The sequence below is a fragment of the Colossoma macropomum genome, unplaced genomic scaffold, assembly GCF_904425465.1.
Source record: "Colossoma macropomum unplaced genomic scaffold, Colossoma_macropomum, whole genome shotgun sequence".
Taxonomy (NCBI): domain Eukaryota; kingdom Metazoa; phylum Chordata; class Actinopteri; order Characiformes; family Serrasalmidae; genus Colossoma; species Colossoma macropomum.
The window spans coordinates 6556254-6580846 of record NW_023494806.1 but is presented as its reverse complement, the minus strand read 5'-3'; the positions used below and the strand labels follow the sequence as shown (position 1 = coordinate 6580846).

Genomic DNA, 24593 nt, shown 5'->3' with positions numbered 1-24593 from the left:
TAGGGAGTAGGGCGTAGCAACAACCAATTAAATTGGATGCGCCAAGAAACTGTATACAAGCAGTAAAGGTCTGGGACGTGTCAAAATAAAAGTCCGAAACAAACAGACATACGACTCTCACAAAAATCAACCTTAGTGACTTTTATTTTTCATTTATTTATGTTATGTTTGCATTTTGCCCTCATCAAACAGAAGTGATTCTATGTAAGGATATAAAGCAGGGCTTCCCAATGCCAGTTCAGGGAACCCCTGATATGAAGCATACAAGGTAACCATGTTTACATTGTAGATAAAGAAGAATAAACTTGAATATATGACAAGAACATGCACAGATTCACTATTAAGACGAAACTGAAGAAGTGATATTTGAAATCAGCCACAGAGGGAGACTTTTCAAAATGTCATTATGAAACTTTATTTAATTTTTATTAAAATACTGATTTGATCTGGTTGAACAGCTTTGACTACCACAGAAAAGGATTTGGAAAATGTCTCTCAGTACATTCAACTTTAAAATACATCTATAAAAAGGGGAACGCACTGAAACATTCCTCACATTATTCTAATCCAAGGCCCAATCCCATTTCTCCCCTCGCCCCTACCACTTAGCCCTTAGCCCTCTGTTTTGCACGTTCACGTCTAGGGGTAGGGTGTCCCAATTTTTGTTGAGATAGAGGGGTAGGGCGAAGTGTTAGGGCTACATAGCCCACCAAATGGAGGTTTTTCAGAGACACACTCCAAACAGAGTGTTATCAGAAAAAAGAAGTGGGCAAGAAGAGCAAGAGACCAAAGAAACCCACAAATGTGAGAATTTTCTCTGTTAAAAAATGACGATAACCACTGTATTGTCTTAGTTTAATGTCGTTTTAATGTATTATGGTCATTTTCTTCATAACAAGCATAAAAAATCACTAATAGCAGGCTAATATTTCGGTAGCTAGCTAGCTAATTTTCCCGTTCCACCTTAAATAGTCCAGTAGTTCTGACACCTGAAGCGCCAGAATGTAACTGCTGCACCATTTAAGGTGGGACGGGAAAATTCGAGCAAGAAGCTGGTGAATATCTGACTTCAGCTTCGTATCACCAAAGAATTAGGGGTGGGTGATAATAAATAATTGTATTAAACCCCTCTTTGAAAACATATGTTGCCCTAAATGTAACTGAAGCCCAGCAGTGAGGAGCTGAACTTTACCCTTCTCGGCTATCACTGAAGACGGGCCGGGTCGCCTACAGAGCAGCGCTAGTAGCCTGGGAAGCAATGTTGTTTTATTTTTTTCGTTTTATTTGAGGGTCCCATTTCGTAGGGCAAGATTTCAACCACTACCCTTTGTAACTCTGTTCCAAGGGGTTAGGGTGACACTCAAAAACAAGGGGTAGGGGTAAAAAGAAGAAATGAGATTGGGCCTAACATTAACATGTAGATGCTTTTCTTCATTCGTCTCAAATCCCAATCACAGCGCTCAGTATCCAGTGTTCTTGATGGTGATCTTCTGAGCCTTCTCAATCTTATAGTCCTTGATGCCTGAGAAGAAAAGCACAGCATCAAGAATGTTTCTAAAATTGCATCAGTTTAGTCCAGACTACCACACATACAGAGAGGTGACGAATTAAAGGAAAACAACCTGAAGGAATAGGTGGAGAAACATAATGAGTGCAGATGCTTCCAGCCTGGTTTACCTGGACTTTGGATCAAGGAAAGATCTAAGAACCTTTAAAAGAGGGCTCATTACTGGGACATGGACTGCAGGATCTTAGGTCACAAAGACTGCTTAACTCTTCAGTGTTTAACCCTCGTGTGGGGTGGGGGTCCGTGGGACATTTTCAATGTTTACCAAAAGAAAAAATGATGCTATTTATTATTATTAACCCCAGATTTCTTGGTCTTTGCTCATTTTCTGTGAAGAATATATAAAATAACACATTTTCAGTGACGTCACACTGTTCACCCCCTACACATTTATATTACACATGTGGTGTTGGGTGAACCTGCGTGGAAAAAAAGTGTGGAGGTGCTGTGTCCTTCACTCTGTTCTCCTCCTACATGCTGCTGTTAGTGTGTGTGTGTGTTTGTGTGTGTGTGTGTGTGTGCGGGTGGACAACATGGACAGGCTGCTGACTGGCTACAGCTGCTAAAGGAGAACCCTACGCTGGACACCTGTGATATTTTAAACATCTGGCATTTTTACATAAATTGTTATGGCTGTATTGATTTTAAATAACAATAATACAGTGGATCCACCAGATCACTGAGTAACAAACACATCAACACCACACAAGGGTTAAATAATAACAGTGACTAAGGCATTGATCTCCATCCCTGGCCCTGGAGAACTACCTTCCTGCACAGTTCAGCTCCAACCTGTAACGAATAAGCTGCCCTGCTTCTTAACTCTAACACATCTGATCCAGCCAATCAGGGGCTTGGGAAGAGGCTGATTAGCTGGAGCAAGAGTGGCAATTTGTGGTTGGATCTAGGCTCTGCAGGAAGGTAGCTCTGCAGGATCAGGGTTGGAGAGCCACTAAGGCAGAGATCTTCAAATCCGGACCTTTAATCCAAAGTCTGGTCCTGGATTTTGTGATCACTGGTAGGTGTGCCACTTGGTGGCCAACCAGTTACATCAGCAGTTCTGTTAAGTACCAGCAACTACAAAATCTGGACTGAAAACTGGATTAAAGGTCCAGATTTGAAGACCTCTGCACTAAAGTGACCTCTGCATTTTGATGTCAGTAAACAGGGTTGAAAGTATGGATGAAAGCGCACATTCAGCAGCTGCGTTGCTTGAACATTAGCGTGATATGCACGTGATCAGACTGTGTCAGCGAGAACATAGAGGTCAGTGGTGTCAAAGCCAGAGACGCTGCTCGTCAGAGACGTGGAAAACAGTGATATGGTCAGATGAGTCATCCTTCACCATATGTCAGACAAAAACCTCATTCCTCCAGAATGGTAACTTTACAGGAGAAGGAAAAGACTTTCACTCTGTTCACCCCCCACACATTTATATTACACATGTGGTGTTGGGTGAACCTGCGTGGAAAAAAGTGTGAAGGTGCTGTGTCCTTCACTCTGTTCTCCTCCTACATGGCCTTCTGTTAGTGTGTGTGTGTGTGTTTGTATGTGTGTGTGTGTGTGAGAGGGTGGACAACATGGACAGGCTGCTGACTGGCTACAGCTGCTAAAGGAGAACCCTACACTGGACACTTGTGATATTTTAAACATCTGGTATTTTTACATAAATTGTTATGGCTGTATTGATTTTAATTAACAATAATACAGTGAATCTCATACTTCATCCTTCACCGTATCGTTGCTGTCAGACAAAAGCTCATACCTCCAAAACGGTAACTTTCTCAACTTTTGATGCAAATTGATGTAAAAAGACTTGGTCACACCTTATTTGGATGGTCCCCTCTGGGTGATCTACAGATACTTAAATCATTAACAAACTTTCTGGTGATATTCAGCTGATTATCAACAACATTAAGGTTAGGATTAGGTTTTAGGAGTAAGTGTAGGTTTTGCCCTGAGGTTAGGGTTAGGGTCAGGTTTAGGGCTAGGGACAGATTTAATGGAATATTTCACATGCAACGTCAAGGTCAGTTGCATTTAATAGCTATTTAGATGAGATAAGTTAGTTAAAAATCGCTGAGCATCTACAGTGGACCGTCCAAATAAAGTGTTACCAAAGATTCCAGTCAATTTTGGACATTTTTTCTATTGGACCATTCATCATGAAACTTCCACACAATATAAAGCTCAGCTGCTGTTTTCAAATTATACATACATACATACATACGTACATCATCTAAACCGCTTATCCTTCTGGGTTGCGGTGGGGTGCTGGAGCCTATCCCAGCTGTCATTGGGCGAAAGGCAGGATACACCCTGGACAGGTCGCCAGTCCATCGCAGGGCAGACAGACAGACATACACAATCACTCACACCTAGGGGCAATTTAGCATGTCCAATTAGCTTAACAGCATGTTTTTGGACTGTGGGAGGAAACCGGAGTACCCGGAGGAAACCCACGCAGACACGGGGAGAACATGCAAACTCCACACAGAAATGACCCTGGTCGCCCGGCCGGGAATCGAACCCAGGCCATTCTTGCTGTGAGGCAACAGCGCTACCCACTGCGCCTGTTTTCCAATTATGTTCAAAAGGGTGTAACGATGCAACGTTTTCTTTTGAAATCAGTGAGTGTGTATACATGCACTCAATAATCCGATCATAATCAGATTTCTGCAGTTATCCGATTATTCAGATGGTCATGGATTTACATTACGTTTATGTCACGTCTTCTTCTGTGAGTTTATTGGTTGGTCTCAAGTGCATGTAAACGTGTTGATCGGATTACTGACAAAATCTGATTTTCTTCAGTTATCGGATTATTAAGTAAATTATGTAAATGCACTCAATGATATTCTCCACAAGTGGGAGAGTGCATGTGCCGTGTACACCAAGACAATGATAGATGCTTATATGCTTGGCCCCTACAGTGAGGGGTTCCAAGGACTCTGTTATGCTGTGGAGGGCATGTTGCTGACATGGTTTGGGTCCACTCATCCCCTTAGAGGATATTTCCATCAGGACAGAAATAGTTTATCCTATAATGAAACATTTCTGTCCTGATGGAAATATTCTCTTATTATACATGCTTAAAACAGATGTGTTACAACACATCCTGTTTCGAAATAGACACATCAGTGTGTTCAGTTGGAGGCAACTTTTAACTTTTAACACAAAATTTTTGAAGTATTTCTACACCCAGTTATGAAAAATAAGTTTTGAGCTATTTTAACACAGAATGTGTTAAATCTGAAAGCAATATGACACAAAATAGTGTTAAAATGGGTAAAACAAGTCGGTTTGTTGTTATTTAACACATCACTTTTTAGTGTATAGTAACTAAAACTACTACTAAAACAAAAACTAGTAGTGTAAAATGTGCTCGTTCAACGTAATAAAAATAAAAACACACCATCTAAATCAAAACTATAATGTCCACTGCAAAATGAACTAAAACAACATAGAATTACTGACAAAAACTTGTTTTCATTTTGTTTTTTTCAGCGCATGATTGAGAGTTTATAAGCAGGTCCCTTCTGTGTTTGGCTGTCTTTAAGAAGAGCTTTAGTCAAGCTGAGCTCAGACTACTGTTTTAATTTCATTCTGTCTTTTGTTATCAAATATCTACTATCACAGCGCTCATCATAATATTAAAATTTAAACTGTAACTGAAATAAAAACTAAACTAAAACTATTACTTTTCAGAGCATAAAACAAAGCTAAACTATTACTTTAGTAAGACCAACTGAAACTAAATTGAAATCAAAACCAAAATGAAAAACTAAATAAAAATAAAAAACTAATGAAAATTTAAAAACTATGATAAACTTGGGCTCTTCCAGGATGACAGTGCCCCCCCACAGGTCATGAGGGCTCACTGTAGGTTCAGTGAGAATGAAAATGATGTATTTTAATTATGTAATTATGTATTTTAATTATGCAACTAATGAAAATGTAAAAACTATGATAAACTTGGTCTCTTCCAGAATGACAGTGCCCCCCCACAGGTCATGAGGGGTCACTGTAGGTTCAGTGAGAATGAAAATTATGTATTTTAATTATGTAATTATGTATTTTATTATGTAATTATGTATTTTAATTATGCAACTAATGAAAATTTAGAAACTATGATAAACTTGGTCTCTTCCAGAATGACAGTGCCCCTCTACAGGTCATGAGGGGTCACTGAAGATTCAGTGAGAATGAAAATGATGTATATGGTGTGATATTTTATTGTCTATTCTCCCATCAGATCTGTGTATTAATTTTGATTCGCAAAGTAGTTGAATCGAATGAAACTGTGGTGAAGTTTGAGATTTTATGATACACTGAAACATTTCCTAAAGGACTGCTGTGAGAAGTCTACACCACCACATATAGGCCTCTAAAGGTTTAGATACACATGGGTTTATACATAGATGTGGGTGTCCGTCTAACTCACCCTCTTTTAGACCATTGCCATCTGAGGAGAGATGCCAATATCTGCGGTCAGTCTGCCGAGCCTGTTCTCCGTTCACCCGGCTAAGGAAGGGTCCCCACAGACTGTCCTCCGTCTCAAACCTACAGCACACAAGACAGATACACAGACGATAAAGCCAAACCGCACTTACCGCTGTTGCCATGGTAACACTGAATGATGGCGCACATGCACATGAATTCCGATCTGAGAGTCACATTAAGGTCGCATGGCTACGAATCAGATACATATCCGATCTAGGACCACATATGAAAGTGGCTAAAGTCGGATTTGAAAAGATCAGATTTGTGTGTCCACACAGACCTGAAAACGTCAGATCTGAGTCACATTAGGGCAAAAAATCGGATTTTTGCCGCTTCAGCCTGGTAATGTGAACGTAGCCTTAGAGATTACTGAACAAAACCACACAGTTTGAGATAAATGTGTGAGGACTGTTGGGTATTAGCATCCATTACTTGCTAGCTACATTAGCCTCATAGCTCCAGTGCATAACTACAGAAACAAAGCTCAGACCCCAAACATGCCTTTAAAGGAATAATTCGCCCAAACTGACCGCATTACTAACAATGAAAAGGTTTCTAGGCCACTGATTAGTGTTATATAAATGAATGCTGCTAAATGGTTTCACTGGATTTCACTCTCTACTGTCAACATTAGCCCTATTTATCGATGTGGTCCTTTAAGATGAAATATTCAAATAAACGAGACTGACGTGAAACCCATCTGATGGTCCTGAAGCAGGGTGAGAACCTCAAGCAGCGAGAAGCCACTGGGAACGTCAAGGCGATACTCTGAGGACGAGCCGTCAGCTTTCAGCACCTCCACCCGCACAGGGACTTTGGTCAGGCTTGGCAGGACTTCCACAACCGGAGCAGCGTCCAGAACAAGAGTGTCTGTTCAGGAGAATAAAAGAAAAAAATCTGTTTCTTTTCAATGATGCGCTGGTTCGAATCTGCTTAAATTAGTCAACAAATTCGTCATTGCCAATACAGATTAGGCAAGACAAAAGGCGCTCTGCAGTGCTCTGTGATGTCCGTATGAGAACACTCTTAGAAATAAAAGGTGCCAGAATGTGTTGGAGCAGAGCGCTATAGGAGAACCACTTTTGATCCCCTAAAGAACCTTTCAGTGGATGGTTCTATAAAGGGCTCATATCCTACATGTTTCCTGCATGTTATTTTTCCTCCTTGATGTCCACTTATAATGTTAGTGTTGTTTTATGTACCAAAAAAAATAATATTTCATTTGTGTGTGACCATCTTCCAACCTCTCTTTACTCCTCAGACTTAAACTGGCTGTTTTTTAACACAACTGTGCCTATAACACTAATATATGTAAATTAGCTCTTTTCTGGGTGCACCACAGTGTGCCTTGCTCAAAAAGCAGTCCTGGCTGAAACCTTCATATGTGAATGGGTAGAGCTAAACTGCTGGGGGGCTAAAGAAGTGGCTAGATGTCAATGCGGTAGTTTTTCTGACATCACAGAAACAATGGATTCAAAACAGGCTGTTTATGCAGCTTAGCTTCTATATATGTATAAAGAAAAATATGTATCTCCAAAACAGTAACTTTACAGGAGAAGGCAAAAATATTACTTACTTTCAAAGTCAATGGAAAGAGATTTTATTCCAAGCAATTTTGGAGCATTTCTATTGGTCCATTCATGTCATTTTCACACAATGTGAAGGACGGCTGCCTTGTTCAAATTTTGAAATTTTAGCAATATTTATACACTACAGCAAATTATTTTTAAAAAATTTTCCATGATACTTCCCATTAACAATGCAACAACAAAGCATAAAGAACCCTTTTAAAGGTTAATGAATCTCTACACACAAGGTTCTATGCCAATAATAATTTTTCCTAGAACCTCACATCTAAAGCCTGTTTAGAAAGCTTTTTATTATTAAGTGACCCTTATTAGTCCCACAATGGAGAAATTTCACCTCCACATTTTAACCCATCCATGCAGTGAAACACCACATACACACTAGTGAACACGCACACTAGGGGGCAGTGAGCACACTTGCCCGGTGCAATGTGCAGCCCTATCCACGGCGCCCGGGGGGGCAGTTGGGGGTTAGGTGCCTTGCTCCAGGGCACTTCAGTCACGTACTGTCGGCTCAGGGTTCCGAACCGGCGACCTTCTGGTAACAAGGCTGGTTCCCTAACCTCCAAGGGGCAGTCGTGGGCTGTAGACTGTACATGCAGTCATTCCAATTGCAATTCACTATTGGGAATGTAGGGGGCGATATGGTTTTTGTTGTTTTGTTTCAACATAAAAGAGCAAACTGGTTTTCACACAGATGTAACTGATGTGATGTAAAAGAAAAAGGAAATCAAAGAAGTTTAAATGTTAAAATAGTCAATTAATCAAACAGCTGAATATATAAAATACGTGACTACAGAAAGTGAGACCGTCTATACCGTCCTCATTGCGGCACTCGTGGCTCTTCAGATGGAGGTAGGAGCGTTGCTGTAGAGCAGGCAGGGTCTGGGAGATGGCCATGGCGTTGTGGTACGACCCCTTTCTAGCGTCTGAACGGAGAGCCTCCATAGAGGTGGAGCACTCCGTCACCTTACTGCCCATCGCCAGCAAAGCCTGAGGAGCAAAGGAGGAGGTAGTCATGATATCCGGTGTGTCTTTTCTAAAAACTGTAGAGAAAGATTCTCGCTTCTACACCAAACTCAAGGCGTACCTGCACAGCCAGTCCAGTGCTGAACTCATTGCCTATGTGTCCATCAGCTCGCTGGGAGTGCTGAAGCTTCTGTTTGATGGTAGCCAGAGGATCGTTCAGGTCCAGCCCATCCTTCACTGGGGTTCCAGCTTCTTTCAAACACTGCAGAGCCATGCCTGCCATCGCATACGAGTCTGTGAAGGGTGAGAGAGGATACCTTCGTATGTGTTGCTGGGAAACAATACATGCAGTTTTTCTCTTAAGCCAAATCATTCAATCAATCCATCAACCAATTAGGCAAACTTCGTTTAAACTCAAGGCACAATGAGTTTCACCCTCATTTACAATATAGCCAAGCCAGAGGGGGCCTTCTAGGCCTTCAGAGAGGGCCTAATGGTCTCTGTGAACTAAAGAAATGCATGTCTTTAATCTTTAATTCATTTTTATTCAATAGAATCATATTTGTTTTTAAACTGTGCAAGTATTACAGTATTACTTGTTTCATTGTTACATTTTGGATGGAAACAAATAGGTTAAATTCTTGAAACACCTATGGAAAACTGGCCAATCAGGAATCATTTTCCTCTGTAGTATCGTGGTGGATATAGCTAAGCGAGCTCTCCTATTGGTTAGGACTTCAGGAGCTGAAGTCCAGTTAGGACTGTAGACCTTACCTGTTAGATTAACTCTCAGCATAATCAGAAAGTGACAGAGGAATCACCTAATCACATTCTGACTAACAGTAGGCGGGACCAATATCATGAGAACAAACATCACTCTAGGCCTTCTGGAAGTTCTAGATACGTCACTGGCTGTGAATACAAGCCTAATTAGCGGGTTGTTAGAACACGTTTTGACTGCGTTTTTCATCACAGTTTGCCACTGAGCCGAGCATCATACAAAAAAAGGGATTCAAAAAAGTAAATAAAAATCTATAATAATAAAAGTGTAACAAAGAAAGTGAAGTAAAGCTCAAGTACCTAATTAAACACACACTTAAAATGGTAGTTCTTCAAGGGTTCTTTAGCAAAGAAAATGTTCTATATAGAACCATCAACATTCAAAGAACACTTTGCATGATTAAAGAGTTCGTTGCATCGTGAAAGTTTCTTCATATTGTTGGAAAAGGGGGTCTATGTAGCACCAAAAAGGGTTCCTCTATTGTAACAAGCCTGACATCATGACATTGTAACAATAGCGGAACACTTTTTGGTGCCACATCAAAAAGGTCCTATATAGAACCATACACAGCACATTCTCCATCAATCTGAAGAACGCTTTCATGATGCAAAGAACCCTTTAATCATGCCAAGGGATCTTGGAGTGTTCATGGTTCTATATAGAACTATTTTCTTTACTAATGAACCCTTGAAGAACAATCATTTTTAAGTGTGCAGTACCCAAGGCAAATTAAATTCAGGCACTTTAAACAATTGAAACCTTGATAAGACCAAAACAAACAAATGAAATCAACCAAGGCATGTTCAGTGTCTTTAGTTTCACACTGGAGCTAAACCTAAAGGACGATATGCCTAAATCATCATATGCTTCCTTTAAATCATGTCAAGTTGTTCAATAATCTGAAATAGACTTGCTTATCACTACTGTTGGAACAAAACCTCGTATCTCCATTTTTGGCGTTGTTCATAATTTGAAAATGCCTGTTGTCCTTTACGTTGTGTGTAAATTTCATGATCATTGGACCAAATTAAACGGCCCAAAATCGCTTGGACAAAAAGTCTGGTTCCATTGACTTGCATTAAAAGTAAAGTACGTTTTTTCCTTCTCCTGTAAAGTTACTATTTTGGAGATTTTCGAGGTTTCGAGGATTGAGGTTTTGTTCCAACAGCAGCGTTATACTGCTTCTGTTTATGTACGAAATACAGAACAAGGGCATCTAAAACAGTAAAAGTGTAGTATCAGGAATTTTGAAGCCTGAATTTTATCTTTCATTCAAACGCAAAAAGCAAACTTCGGACTTCAAACACTTCAGACTTCAGAAAAAAGCCTGAGTCAGCATGCATACTCTTGTTAACAGGGAAGGTAATCTGATTTATGAGCTGTAATTATAGGGTAGGATATGTCATCTTTCATGTTCCAGCTTGCATTAGTGTGAAGTGTGACTGTAACACTGTCACTGTAGAAAGTGTAGAAAGTGTCACTGTAACAAAGCCCTGAAAGTGAACTCCATTTAAAATGGCTCCTGGTAAGTTCTTTAACCTCACCGACGCATATGGAGTCGCCGTGCTTGATCTGGCCGTGCTGGACGGCGTGGATGAGTTTGTGGCTGACGTGTGAGCTGACCCTCACTCCACTCACACACAGAGCCAGAATGCCCAGGGAGTACTGATAGTAGTTGGTCAGGGGACGGTTACTCACTGAGAAGAGAATAAATCCACAAAATATTTAGTGCTGAGTCATGTATCTACATCTATATGTACTGGACTGATATATCAGCAATGATTTCACAAAAGTGTACTGATTTGTTTTGTTTGTTTAAAACCCACTAGTAAACATTAAATTACATATTAGTTTCTCAGTAATTAAATTACAATTATGTTAAATATTCAGCGATAAGTCTTTAGTGTCTAAATAATACAGTTTAAGGATTTAACAGAAATCAGACTGAATGAAAAAGAACATGACTGTCTAACGACAGTCTTAATAATCGGCCATCCATTATCATGACCATTATCATGGTCAGTCTTTTTTGTGTCATTGAGAGAGAGAGAGAGAGAGAGAGAGAGAGAGAGAGAGAGAGAGAGAGACAGAGGCAGACAGAAAAAGAGAATAAAGAAAAAGAGAGAGAGAGAGAGGCAAGAGAGAAAAAAAAGAAAGACAGGCACAGAGAAAAAGAGAGAGGACAAGAGGGCAAGAGAGAGGGGGGGAGAAACAGAGAGTGAGAGAGAGAGACAGAGAGGAGGAGAAAGAGAGAGGGGGAGAGAGAAACAGAGAGTGAGAGACAGAGACAGAGAGGAGGAGAAAGAGAGAGGGGGAGAGCGAGAGACAGATAGAGGGGGGAGAGAGACAGAGAGGAGGAGAAAGAGAGAGGGGCAGAGTGAGAGACAGATAGAGGGGGAGAGAGAGACAGACAAAGAGAAAAAAAGGGGGGCAAGAGAGAGAATAAGAGAATGACAGACAGAGAAAAGGGGAGAGGGCAAGAGGGCGCAAGAGAGAGTGGGAGAGCGAAAGAAAAAGACGGTGAAAAAGAGAGAGAAAGACAGACAGAAAATAACAGAAAGAGGCATAGAGGGAGAGAAAGAGGGAAATACAGACACAGAGAGCAAGACAGACAGACAGACACGGACAAAGAAAGAGAGAAAAGGACAGACAGACAGACAGACAGGGCGCAGTGAGAAAGAGATACAGAAAGACAGGCAGAAACAGAGAGAATGACAGAGTTTGTGTGTGTGTGTGAGAGAGAGAGGGGGTGAGTGTGTTTGAGAGAGAGAGAGAGAGAGAGAAAGGGAAAGAAAGAGGGAAATACAGACACAGGGAGCAAGACAGACAGAGAAGGGGGGAGACAGAGAGAGAGAGACGGACAAAAAAAAGAGAGAAAAAGACAGACAGACAGACAGACAGACAGACAGACAGACGGAAACAGAGAGAATGACAGAGTGTATGTGTGTGAGGGAGAGAGCGAGAGAGAGAGACACTCACATACAATGTTCTCTTTCTCCTTCTCCATCTGCCTCTTGAGGTGGGTGAGCAGGGTGTCGCTGGTCTCTCCCTCAATCAGAGTTAGACTGTTCAGGTCGTGGCAGGAAGACTTCAGAGCCAGAATGTACAGAGCCAGACGGCCCACCACCATCTGACCCCCACTGAGAGAGCTGAACACATACGAAACTCATCAGGGGATTGCTCGCTAGGCAGAAGGGGGCTTCTAATAGGGTCTTACCGCAAAGTGTGGTCTTCACACCAAGGAAGACTCTTTTTCAGGCCTGTCACAATCATTACACAATCACCTGATCGCAATTAGTTCTGTTAACTGCAATCAGACAAGGTGACCGCAGTGATTTTCCACAGCTGTTTTCAGCTTTTATAATTCACAATTATATATTTAGGTTGCATCAAACAGAACTGGGTGCATTTCGTTCAGACAAGTACGTGTTAATAAAAGAACGCAGGAAATGGGTTTTATGAAAGCAACAACAGTTCCACCTGTTGACTTGTTGTAGTAACATCAAGAGCAAGCTAGAGGGCAGCGATGAGTAATGTCTGTTTATTTGAGCTCGAGCTGTGTCTGTGATCAGTTAGGACACACCTGTCAGGGTCCAGTCCTCGCAGGCCAAAACACTGCAAACTTCAGCACGCTGCCTCATTAAACACACCTGATTCAGCTCATCAGCTAATTAGCAAGGCCTTCGTTAACTGAGTTCAGAGCGATAGATGATGGTAAACACTGATCTCCACAGCACTTTGGCCTGGAAGGCCCCTAGCTTGACATGCCTGAGTTAGGAGCTACGAAGTGTCCACAGCTAAGAGGCAAGATAGCTAATCAGTTAATCTGACCATTCTGTACTTTCGTAATTAATTATACTGTAAGCTAAATTTTCATGATTGTGACAGGCCTACACTTTAATGAACGGGTCATTCCACAGAAACGTCCACTTTTCTATCTCTCCATAGGAGTCACTGGTGTTACCCATCCTCATTGTTGTTACAGATAATAAAGGTAACACCAAAGACATTTTTAATGAACAATGCATTTTACAAAGTTTCTGCTACAGAGCATCAGACCACATGTTGTCAATCGTGGAATATCCACTAAAATATGTAATTTAATCCATTTGTGTTCCATTTTTTGACAGGTACCTAAGAATAAAGTGGGTCACACCAGTGACTTCAGCTAAGAGCTTCATATGAAATCATGAGCTAAATGAGAGAATCTCTGATAACTGAAAGACACAGTGGACTCACCATGTGCTTTTCTTCATAGATCCTCAGAAAATAGGTAAAAGGAAGTCAAATGATGTCATCAGTGTGATTTTTATTTCAAAATAAGAGATTTTTTGTTATGTGGTAACACCAGCGACACGACTCCTGGGGACAACAACTTTTATTATATATTTTATAGTACTTAAGTCATTTAATTTATATATATATATATATATATATATATATATATATATATATATATATATATATATATATATACACATACACAATTCATAGTCATGTATAGATTATTGTAGTTAAAATTGCAGAAAAATGTGTTTTTTTTTCTCCAAAATATGGTCTCGCCTTTCACACATGACTGTGGGGACGAGCACTTCTATGGTGCTTGGAATTCTAGATAACTGATTTAAAAACCAATATTGCTAAATTGATGGATCAGGATGGTGTAATTGTTAAAATAACGTATTGGTTTAATTGAAAACGTAAATAAATTGTAACCCTAACATGTTTTTCAGTGTAATATATCTGTAAACACTAGGGACACAAAAAATGGACGTTTCTGTAGAATGACCCAAACATGAAGTTGAGTGACATTTAAAAGAATCAAAGTGTCTCCAAACTCATGGAAGTGTGTGCACTTTCTTATAATATCAGTGTGACCTCAGCAGCGTGTATGAGCTCTTTACTTCTGAATGTCATCGTGGAGTTTGGTTTTGAGGTGGTTGAGGTGCTGGCTCTCCTTGGCCAGGTTGTGGTGAGTGGACAGGCGCAGGGCGATGTGGACGCTGGGGTTGGGCAGAGAGCCGGGCTCTTCAGTGGAGCGCAGCAGCTCCTTATTGAGCCTCAGCACGAGCTCGTCATGATCCTTCGCTGTGGGGTCAGTGTACGACAGAAAATGCACATGAAGTACATTAGTGCACCTGCATACACGCACGTACATTCAACACCCCCCCCCTCCCCCGCCTCATTTTACAGAGGTGGACTTTACACTATGCAAAAGTAGCCACTTTTTACCTTTATTACAGCTTCCATTTATTTCAGGAGACTCGCTTTCAGGTTTTTTTAAAGAAATCTGCAGCGATATTAATCTTATTCCCAAACACAGTCAGTGATGTTAAAGTCTGGACCCTGGGGTGGTCAATCTATTGCTCTGAGAATGGCAGCAGTTTCTTTGTTTGATTTTAAAAACCTTCTTTTTTGTCCATTTCCGTTTCTCAGTGAGGTTCTTCTTGACAGCTACACATGCTTTTAGACCCATAGCGCTGAGTCGTCTTCTCACAGTGGAAGGATGGACAGAAACACCTGTGGATGTTTTCAGATCTGAAGCAGCTTGATTTTCTCCTCTCTCTCAGAGATGAAAGCTTTAAGTGCTGTTTATCTGATAGGGGGCTGTTATGGTGGTCTACTAAGTCTTGCACGGTTGTTAGGAGTCGCTTTTTCTCTGTAGCCTTTAATAACTTCTGAAATCTGTTTCTTCACTTACTTTCCTTTAACTTTCTACTTCCTGCAAATATATCCTCAGAAACATCTCCTGAAAATGAATAACTTGCACTTAATGGCTGTTTTGACTGGAAATATATACAATATTATATATATTTAATTTATATATATATATATTTATATATATATAAATCTAGTGTTAAATAATGTGTAGATTCTAATTTATTATAATTTCTAAATGCAAATAATTTCTCATTTAACTAGGTCCCTATTCCTGTCTTTGGTCCCCAATAACAATAAAGAGCCCATTTCTTATATTTTTTCATTTCATTCTTTTCCTCCAAGATCACTCATGACATTTGTATAGTTTATGCACCCAAAAACAGTCAGAATTTATGGTAACACTTTCTATGAATGTCACCTTCATAAGCATCTATAAACACATGTTATAATGTATTCATAAGGCATTATAAACATGGTTATAAATATTTATAAAAAAAGAATTACACTGAATTACACTTTATAGCCATGTTTATTATACATTATGAATTGTTAATATAATGCATTATAAATAGTGTTAATAACATGTTATAATGTCAATGCCAAAGAAGTCAGTCTCAGCTTGGAGACTGCAAAGTAAAGACAAATACCAAGCTAATGGTGGTGTACACTACCTTTCCCACATTGGGTAAAACACTGATGGCAGCTCTAGTTTAAACTCTGACATTTGAAGCCTGTAATGTGCTTTATTGTTTATGTTTTAGTGTTTCAGTAAATCCTTCAGTAAATACTTCAACTTGAAGCCTCACTCTTAACACTGGAGGAGGCTTTAGTACAGTATGCTTCACTTTACTTAGAGCGGACAGATACAACTTATGAGCTCTTATAATTTGTTATGATCAGTACTTATAATGTATTATGTTAACAATTCATAATGCATAATAAACATGGCTATAATGTATAATGCATTTTTATAAATATTTATAGCTATGTTTATAATGTCTTATGAATGCATTATAACATGTTATGAATGTGTTTATAGATGCTTACAAAGGTGACATTCATAGAAAGTGTTACCGAATTTATTTTGGATGATCATTTTTCAACCTCTTTTTATCTCTTTTTTGATTTGCTGCCTTATTTAAAGCTGTTCAGGCTTATAATTTCAGTTTGATAGGGTGAAGCTAAACAGGTATAGGCTGAATAGGTGTACATATTGTTGCTGTCGGAGCACAACTCATACCTCCAAAATGGTAAAATGGTACAGAAGAAGGAAAAACGTCCTCAATTTTTAATAAAAGTCAATGTAAGGAAATTAAAGGATAAAAGGATATAAAGACTGTAAAAGGATAAAAAGAGATGTAAAATTGGTTTCTATTAGTCTATTCATTGTAAAATTGACTAAATTATAAAATTGAAGTGTAAGAAGCATCTTTCAAATTATGCAAAAAATGAGATTTGAAGTAGAGGTGGGCAATGTGGCAAATATGTAATCACAATATTTCTAGACGTTTTTGTGATACACATTTGTCTCAATGTTTATTTTATTGTATTTTTTTTGACATTTGGTAAGTTACAACATAAAGCAGTGCCACATTGACCCTCTACTGCATAGTGTTGCCATATGGCAACAATTACTTTATCTCAATTTTACTAAAAAGCAGTAACATAAAATCCCTTTTCCCATTTAATTGTGGAAAAACGGTCTTTTACTTTGAAAGGACAAATACTTTATGACATCACACGACCAGGAATTCTTATTATGATGTTTTTACCATACATTCCAAATACCAGTTGAAATTGTATTAATTTCCAGTATTTGTAAATATTGGGCAGTACATTTCACTAAGCATACGTTGGGTTTGTTTGGTCTTGTTTTCAGTAAAAGGACATTTTATGGTGCTTTTTTTATTTTATGGTGCTATGGTACGAGTAATTTACCAAATACCCCGCTTAAAAATGTTTTTTTTTTCAAATATTTCCATTATGTAAACAAATTTAAATAACAAAAACACATTGAAACATTTTTATCATGTGCAAGTAATAATTCATGCAATAGAGGGTTAAAGAATATCAAAGTATCAAAAAAAACAGTGATTTGTATTCAGCGTTCCACACACTGTGCTGCACTAAATCCAAGTCTCCTCTCTCTTAGCAATCAAACATGCAGTTGAGAAGCGTTTTTCAAGCACTGATGACATCCATGATACACTCAGAAAAGCATACTGTGATATATTTTGGCTTAATTTATCACGATATTGATAAATATTGTCATGTTGCCCAGGCCTAATTGGAGGTTTTATGGACTGAGGAGTGAAGATATGTTTTAAAACTTTAACAGTGTTTACACAATACATCAAACGCTTATTTCAAAAAAGAGAGGAAGATCCATTTTGTCAATGACACGGGCCCTTTAAATCTGTCCCTGCTCTTGCACATGTTCATCCTACTCAAACAGAAGCAACGTGAGGAACAGAACAAACTGAAATAAAAAGGCAGTTGAGTCAGGGAAACAGGAAAAGTCACAGGATTTTGCAATGTGCTAATAAACTTTCTATGGATGAATGAGTCACAATCAGTGCTCACTAAAACAGCGGACACACATTCGAGTTCATGGCCTCTCTCTTCTGCCCCGGTCACACTGCTGCCTCAGCAGCGTGAGTTCCTGACACTGACTAGCATGTGACTGTCCTTAAAAACTGCCACTGTCATAAACGCAGAGAGCAAAGTACAGAGAAAAAAACATTCCTCCAACTTCATGAATGAAGGAATCCAAGTCCATGTTCAACCTAAGTGACCTGTTTCCAGATACTGACAACTGTGACTCATCAAAATGAATATTTGTTCCAGTCTCCTGCTTATGGCTTAATTGATTTAAAGGGACAGTGTATAAAATTTAGGGGGTTCTATAAGCAAAAATGGACTATAGTATACAAAATCAGGTTTTCATTAGTGTATAATCACTTGTATCTATGAATCGTTGTATGTTTTTTAGCTTAGAATGAGCCCTTCATACTTACAGAGAGAGCCCAGATCACACAAACCAAACCCTGGCTCTAGAGAGCGCCTTTCGTGGTTTTATGTTGTAACGGCAGCTTGAATTCGGTGGCACTACAGCACCAATTGGAAGATGTACAACCCCATTTCCAAAAAAAATTGGGCCGCTGTGCAAAATGTAGATGAAAACAAAATGCAATGATGTGCAAATCATTTAAACCCTATATTTATTTAAAAATAGTACAAAGACAACACATTAAATGTTGAAACTGCTTTGATGGCAGCAACACGTTCCAAAAAAGTTGGGACGGGGGCAACAAAAGACTGGTAAAGTTGTGTAATGCTATAAAAAAAAACCTAAAGATTAATTGGAAACAGGTCAGAAACATCACTGGGTAGAAAAAGAGCATCTCAGGGAGGCTGAGTCTTTCAGAAGTAAAGATGATGAGGGGTTCAACACTCTGTGAAAGACTTCACGGGCAAGTAGTGCAACAATTCAAGAATAACATTTCTAAACATAAAATAGCAAAGAACTTTTGCTTTCCATCATCTACGTTACATAATATCATTAAAAGATTCAGAGAATCTGGAGAAATCTCTGTATGCAAGGGACAAGGCCAAAAACCAGTATTGGCTAGCCAAGATCTTCGGGCCCTTAGGTGGCACTGCATTAAAAACAGACATGATTCTGTAGTGGAAATCACTGCATGGGCTCAAAAACACTTCTGAAAACCACTGTCTGTGAACACAGTTCATCAATGCATCCTTAACGCAAGTTAAAACTCTAAAACGCAAAGAAGAAACCATATATAAACAGGATCCAGAAATGCTGCCACCTTCTCTGGGCCCGAGCTCATTTAAGATGGACTGAGGCAAAGTGGAAAAGTGTTTTGTGGTCCAACAAATCAAAATTTGAAATTCTTTTTGGAAATCATGGACGCTGCATCCTCCGGTCTAAAGACCATCAGGCTTGTTATCAGCACACCGTTCAAAAACCAGTATTCATGATGGTATAGGGAGGACATTAGTGCACATGGCATGGGTGACCTGCACATCTGTGAAGGCACCAATAATGCTGAACGATATATACATGTTTTGGCAACATCTGCTGCCATCCAGACAACGTCTTTTTCAGGAAAGGCTCTGATTATTTCAGCAAGACAATGTAAAACCACATTCTGCCCAAACTACAATAGCATGGCTCTATAGTAAAAAGGTCACAGTGCTAAACTGACCTGCCTGCAGATCAGATCTGTCACCCACTGAAAATATATGGCATTTTATTAAACAAGAAATAAGACAAACGAGACCCTGAATTGTTGAGGAGCTGAAAACCTATATCAAGTAAGAAAGGGAAAACATTTCACTTTCAAAACTACAGCAGTATCTCCTCAGTTCCCAAACACTTACCGAGAGTGAGACAACATAGTGGTAAACATGCCCCCGTCCCAACTTTTTTGGAACGTGCTGCTGCCCTCAAATTCAAAATGTGCATACATTTTTCAAAAAACAATACAATTTCTCAGTTTTAGGATTTGATATGTTGTCTTTGTACTAGTTTAAATGATTTACACATCATTGCATTTTGTTTTCATTTGCATTTTGCACAGCATCCCAACTTTTTTGGAAATGGGGTTGTAGAAAGAATAAAAATCAGTGGTTGCCGCTGGTGCTAGCTAACCAATATGTGTTGAGAAGTTTGAGAACCCAAATTTACACAAATACAGTATCATGCTTATTTTTTGGCACAAGAAAAAGCAAGGGAGGGTGAATCCTCATAGTCAAAGAAATGAAAACAAGAAGAAGCATGAAATCGGGACAGGCAATGGCAGAAAACCTGACGGCCACCATAGGTTCTGCTACGTGCTTGGAAAGGGAGGGGTGAGGGAGGAGCATTCAGTTGGTTGCAATCTGTAACCTCTACGTTAGATGCCACTAAATTTTACACACTGCACCTTTAAACAACCAAGTGATCAAATGCTGCCAATACAAATATGCATACATTTACATATGTACAGTTTGTGTAGAGTTACATAAAGAATCACCTCAATATTCTCTCATCTTTCTTACCCAGCTAGTATCCTTTATAAGTGCCTTATAATTTATCAACTAAAATAAAGTCATATCATGAGAGCAATCAAACAGCACTTACCATATATACATGAAGACCCTCAGTCCAGCACAATGATAACCAAACAATGGCCAGTTTTTCAAGATAGCTGCATATTTCAGTGGTTGAGATGTAAACAAAGTCATTCAGAGTGGCTTGATGAGAAATGCTTTATTGTAGAGAAATTTACCGACTTGGATTTCTTTACAGTGGTGGTGATAGGAACCAGGGGTCACAGTGTCTAAAGCATAAATATAGCTATTTTATTTGCTATCCAAAACCACCAGTCAACCAAAACATGTCTTCTGAGTTTTATATATAATGTTGATAATGATAACATAGTAATAATTCTAAAAACATAGGATTTCTTTACTGACTATTTTGCCTTAAATCGCCCTGTATGTTCCTCTTCGCCACAAATGGATTTCAAATACATTTTAAGCCAAAACCTTCCCAAAACCGCCTCAAAATAAGTTTTCTTTGGGAACTATGTTGCCTTACAACGTCCTGAATGTATTCCTCCACCAAGAATGGATTAAAATAAATGGTTTAAAATACATTTAAAGGCAAAACTTTATCAAAATCTATCATAAAACAATGTCTCAGATATCAGGCAGCTTATGTCTAACTTTCTCATGCAATACCTTTCTGTGAGGGAGATTTTAGAGGCATTAAATTCTTCAGACGTCTGGTTCCTATCACCACCACTGTGAATAGTTCTGGCTTGGCAAGTTTCTCTAGAACAGACCATTTCACACCAAACCACTCTTAATGACTTAGTGTACGTCACAACCCTTTAATTATGTAGAACTTTTAAAAAATCAGTGGAGTTCCCCTTTAAGTGTTATGAAAACGCAGCTTCTATGAACGTTATAAAATCTGCTCTGAGCACTGTGTTAGTCTGTTATTACTATGTTACTGCTATGTCATTACAGGCTGGATACGGAAATATTAAGTTAGGAACAGAGAAAAGAGAGATTTAATCATACCGCACGGTGATCCTGCTGTCAGTGCAGCCAGCACAGCTACAACGAGGAGAATCGCCTTCATTTTGGGCTGATCTGGACAAAACAAACCAGCAGACCACACAGTTACATACAGAACACACGCAGAAGAAGAACAGGCTGATGGATCGTCGGGCTTACCTGCCTTTCACGGTTATGAGCTGTGAATGAAGGGCAAAACTTCACGCTGCCCACTTGTAAATCAAACTGTCCACATTTTCACCGCTGCCTCTCTGGTCACATGACCACAGCTACCCAAACAAGGCAGAGGTTGAACCAACCAACACTGTTAAAGTGAATATGAACTAAATTACGAGCAGGATTTCACATTTTTTCTTATTTATATAGGTAATACACAAGTTAAAGTAAAAAAGAAACTTTGATAAAATAAAATAATAGTTAAATAATATTTTTCTTCTTCTTCTTTTTATTATTATTATTATTATTATTATTGTTATTATTATTATTAACGTCAAATTTAGTAATGTATAGTGATGGTTAGTACACTTTTTTACATATTCAGGATCGCATTGGCGTTTTAGGGCCACAAAAAATAAAAATAGTACACTTTGAGAATAAAGTCGTAATATTTCGAGAAAAAAAACGTAATTTTTTGAGAAAAAAAGTCGTAGAATTACGACATTAAAGTGGCAGTAATACCAGGAAAGGTCCAATATTGTGGCCAAAGGCTTTGCAAAGGGAAGGCAGCCCCTCCTCATGTTAAAATGAGGGGCGTTGAGTTGGTGGAGTTATACTTTCATATCGATTCACCCATAAAGAAACACTCAGTCTCCCTGTCTCTCCTGCACATCAGCACCAGCCTGTTATTAGTGTAAGAAACGGCTGAAACGGCTGAGCAGGAAACTGTTTATCTAGAATAGAGAGCCAGACGGACTCGGAGGAAACTGGCTGTCTGTGTTGTTGAAGGAGAATCGCAGGCAGGGTCGATTACACGGCTATCGGGGGCTACATCTCCCCCCATTCAAAGAGGGCATGCAGTTACACAGACAGTGAGAATGATGATCAAAATGATCCACAGAGAGACAGGAGTGAGTGGAGCTCCGGCGTCAGTACAGCAACCGAGACACCAACACGGTATGGCAGCCCCGCTACAGTTAGCCCCCCTACAGTTAGCCCTCCTACAGTTAGCCCACTTCATCCTCCAAATATTACGACTTTTTTCTCGAAATATTAAGATACGACTTTGTTCTCGAAGTCTAGTATTTTTATTTTTATTAACAGTGGCCCTAAAACGCCGTGGAAAAATATTTTTTTTATGAAAATACTTATATCTTACTCACTATTAATGAATAAAAAAAACGTGAAAATTGCACAAAACAGTCCATTTCTGTCTCGGACTGTGGCACGCGAGTTTGTTTACAACCTTGAGCCGCACCCGTATGAGGACCACAAACCGCAAACTTAACGGACTACAAGTCCCAGTGCGCACGCGTGTTGCAGAACGTTAGCGTGCCTCCTCGGTTCGCGCAGACGCTGTGTGGGGCGTGCTGTGCGTGGAACGTCAAATTTATGTTTTTCTTCCTCGAGCTGCACAGGCACGCGCTGGCTGGTTCACTACTACGGGAAAAAAAGGTGAACATTCACAACATTTTTGCACGAATTGGACAGCGACTGTTTCGGGCTTTGTCGATATTTAGGGCTGAAAATGGGACGCAGACAACTTACGGCCGGAGTTATGTCGGAGCTAAGCTAGCGCGGCTAAAGCCAGTGAAGCTCCGTGCTTATTAACAATGTTATACTGGAAGTTATAACGTTAGAGTGATAACAGCTGAGTGACCGCAGCGGTGCGAGGGTGTTCATAGCCACAGCTTATCTCTGAAAGAAAAAGTGAAATTTGGTTGCCTTTTAGTTTTAAAGCGAGGCCTTATTTACCATTTAAGGTGGAACGGGAAAATTCGTAGCTACAAGAGGCTGGCGAGCAGAAGTCAGTTACAGCCTCGTCTATTTCGGGTCTTCAGTGACAGCTGTAGCCAGCTGTTCAGACAATGCAGACAAGTTAGATACCAACTTGTTATCTAAATGTTATTAGTGAACTGACTAGTTATCTAACCTAGTAATGTAATGATAATATACTAAGTAACTTACGCTATAATACACTGATCAGCCATGACATTAAAGCCTCCTCCTTGTTTCTACATTCAGTGTCCAGTTTATTAACTCCACTTACTATATAGGTGCACTTTGTAGTTCTACAGTTACAGACTGTAGTCCATCTGTTTCTCTGCTTACTTTGTTACCCTGTTCTTCAGTGGTCAGGACCCCCACAGGACCACCACAGAGCCGGTACTGTTTGGGTGGTGGATCATTCTCAGCACTGCAGTAACACTGACGTGGTGGTGGTGTGTTAGTGTGTGTTGCGCTGGTCTGAGTGGATCAGATACAGCAGTGCTGCTGGAGTTTTTAAACACTGTGTCCACTCACTGTCCACTTTATTAGACACTCCTACCTTGTCGGTCCACCTTGTAGATATAAAGTCAGAGACGATAGCTCATCTGCTGCTGCACAGTTTGTGTTGGTCATCCTCTAGTCCTTCATCATTGGTCACAGGACGCTGTTGGCTGGATATTTTTGGTTGGTGGACTATTCTCAGTCCAGCAGTGACACTTAGGTGTTTAAAAACTCCAGCAGCACTGCTGTGTCTGATCAACTCAGACCAGCGCAACACACACTAACACACCACCACCATGTCAGTGTTACTGCATTGTCTTAGTGCTGAGAATGATCCACCACCCAAATAGTACCTGCTCTGTGAGGGTCCATGGGGGTCCTGACCACTGAAGAACAGGGTAAAAGGGGGCTAACAAAGTATGCAGAGAAACAGATGGACTACAGTCTGTAACTGTAGAACTACAAAGTGCACCTATATAGTAAGTGGAGCTGATAAAATGGACAATGAGTGCAGAAACAAGGAGGTGCTTAATGTTATGCCTGATCGGTGTACACATTATATATATATATATATATATATATATATATATATATATATATATGGTCATTTGATAACACATTTCTTCAATTTTATTTAGTTTCCTTGTGTCCTTTTAATTATTTGGTGCCTGTGAAGTTGCACATATTAGATACATATTTCATTTTATGCCTTCTTTTTATTGATTCCAGACTTTTTTTTTTACAGAGATTCCAGTAGAGCTGTGCAATACGACAGTTTATTGTGATTGTGATAAATTACATCAATATGTGTAAAAATATGCTGAGCATGATCTGGATATCCTCAGTAGTTAAAAATCACTTTCCAACTGCATGTTTGATTGAAAATAGAGCATAAATAGTCCTGTATAATTGGTTTTGGTGCAGCCCAGTATGTGGATTCATAGTTTTTTTATAGTATTTTTAAATTTAGCACTACTTTGTCTGTTGTAAGTCATCATCCGTCAGAAAA

General features: G+C 39.5%; 2 protein-coding genes across 4 annotated transcripts in view; one reads left to right on the top strand and one right to left on the bottom strand.

Annotated features, from left to right (window-relative positions):
• Positions 1-136: 136 nt before the first annotated feature.
• tcn2 (transcobalamin II) lies at positions 137-21444 on the bottom strand. 3 transcript variants are annotated; one of them, XR_005008845.1, is made up of 11 exons: positions 21317-21443; positions 21161-21232; positions 14311-14494; positions 12386-12555; positions 10951-11103; positions 8747-8919; positions 8475-8649; positions 6760-6940; positions 6012-6130; positions 1328-1522; positions 391-634 (listed from the first exon to the last, which is right to left on the bottom strand). XR_005008845.1 is itself a non-coding variant. In XM_036598367.1 (10 exons), the coding sequence occupies exons 2-10, from the start codon at positions 21219-21221 to the stop codon at positions 1461-1463; spliced, it is 1278 nt and encodes a 425-aa protein (XP_036454260.1). In that variant the 5' UTR covers positions 21222-21232; positions 21321-21444; the 3' UTR covers positions 137-1460. The 3 variants fall into 3 exon arrangements, 2 of the variants coding, with proteins under 2 accessions (XP_036454260.1, XP_036454259.1); XM_036598367.1 differs by having other exon boundaries at positions 137-1522; positions 21321-21444; XM_036598366.1 differs by having other exon boundaries at positions 137-1522.
• A 1131-nt stretch (positions 21445-22575) lies between these two features.
• The window catches only part of ccdc117 (coiled-coil domain containing 117), an 11351-nt gene continuing 9333 nt past the window's right edge, over positions 22576-24593 (top strand). The window contains exons 1-2 of the mRNA XM_036599078.1: positions 22576-22617; positions 22667-22768. Coding sequence (XP_036454971.1) covers positions 22576-22617; positions 22667-22768 — 144 coding nt within the window. The remainder of the gene's footprint in view (positions 22618-22666; positions 22769-24593) is intronic.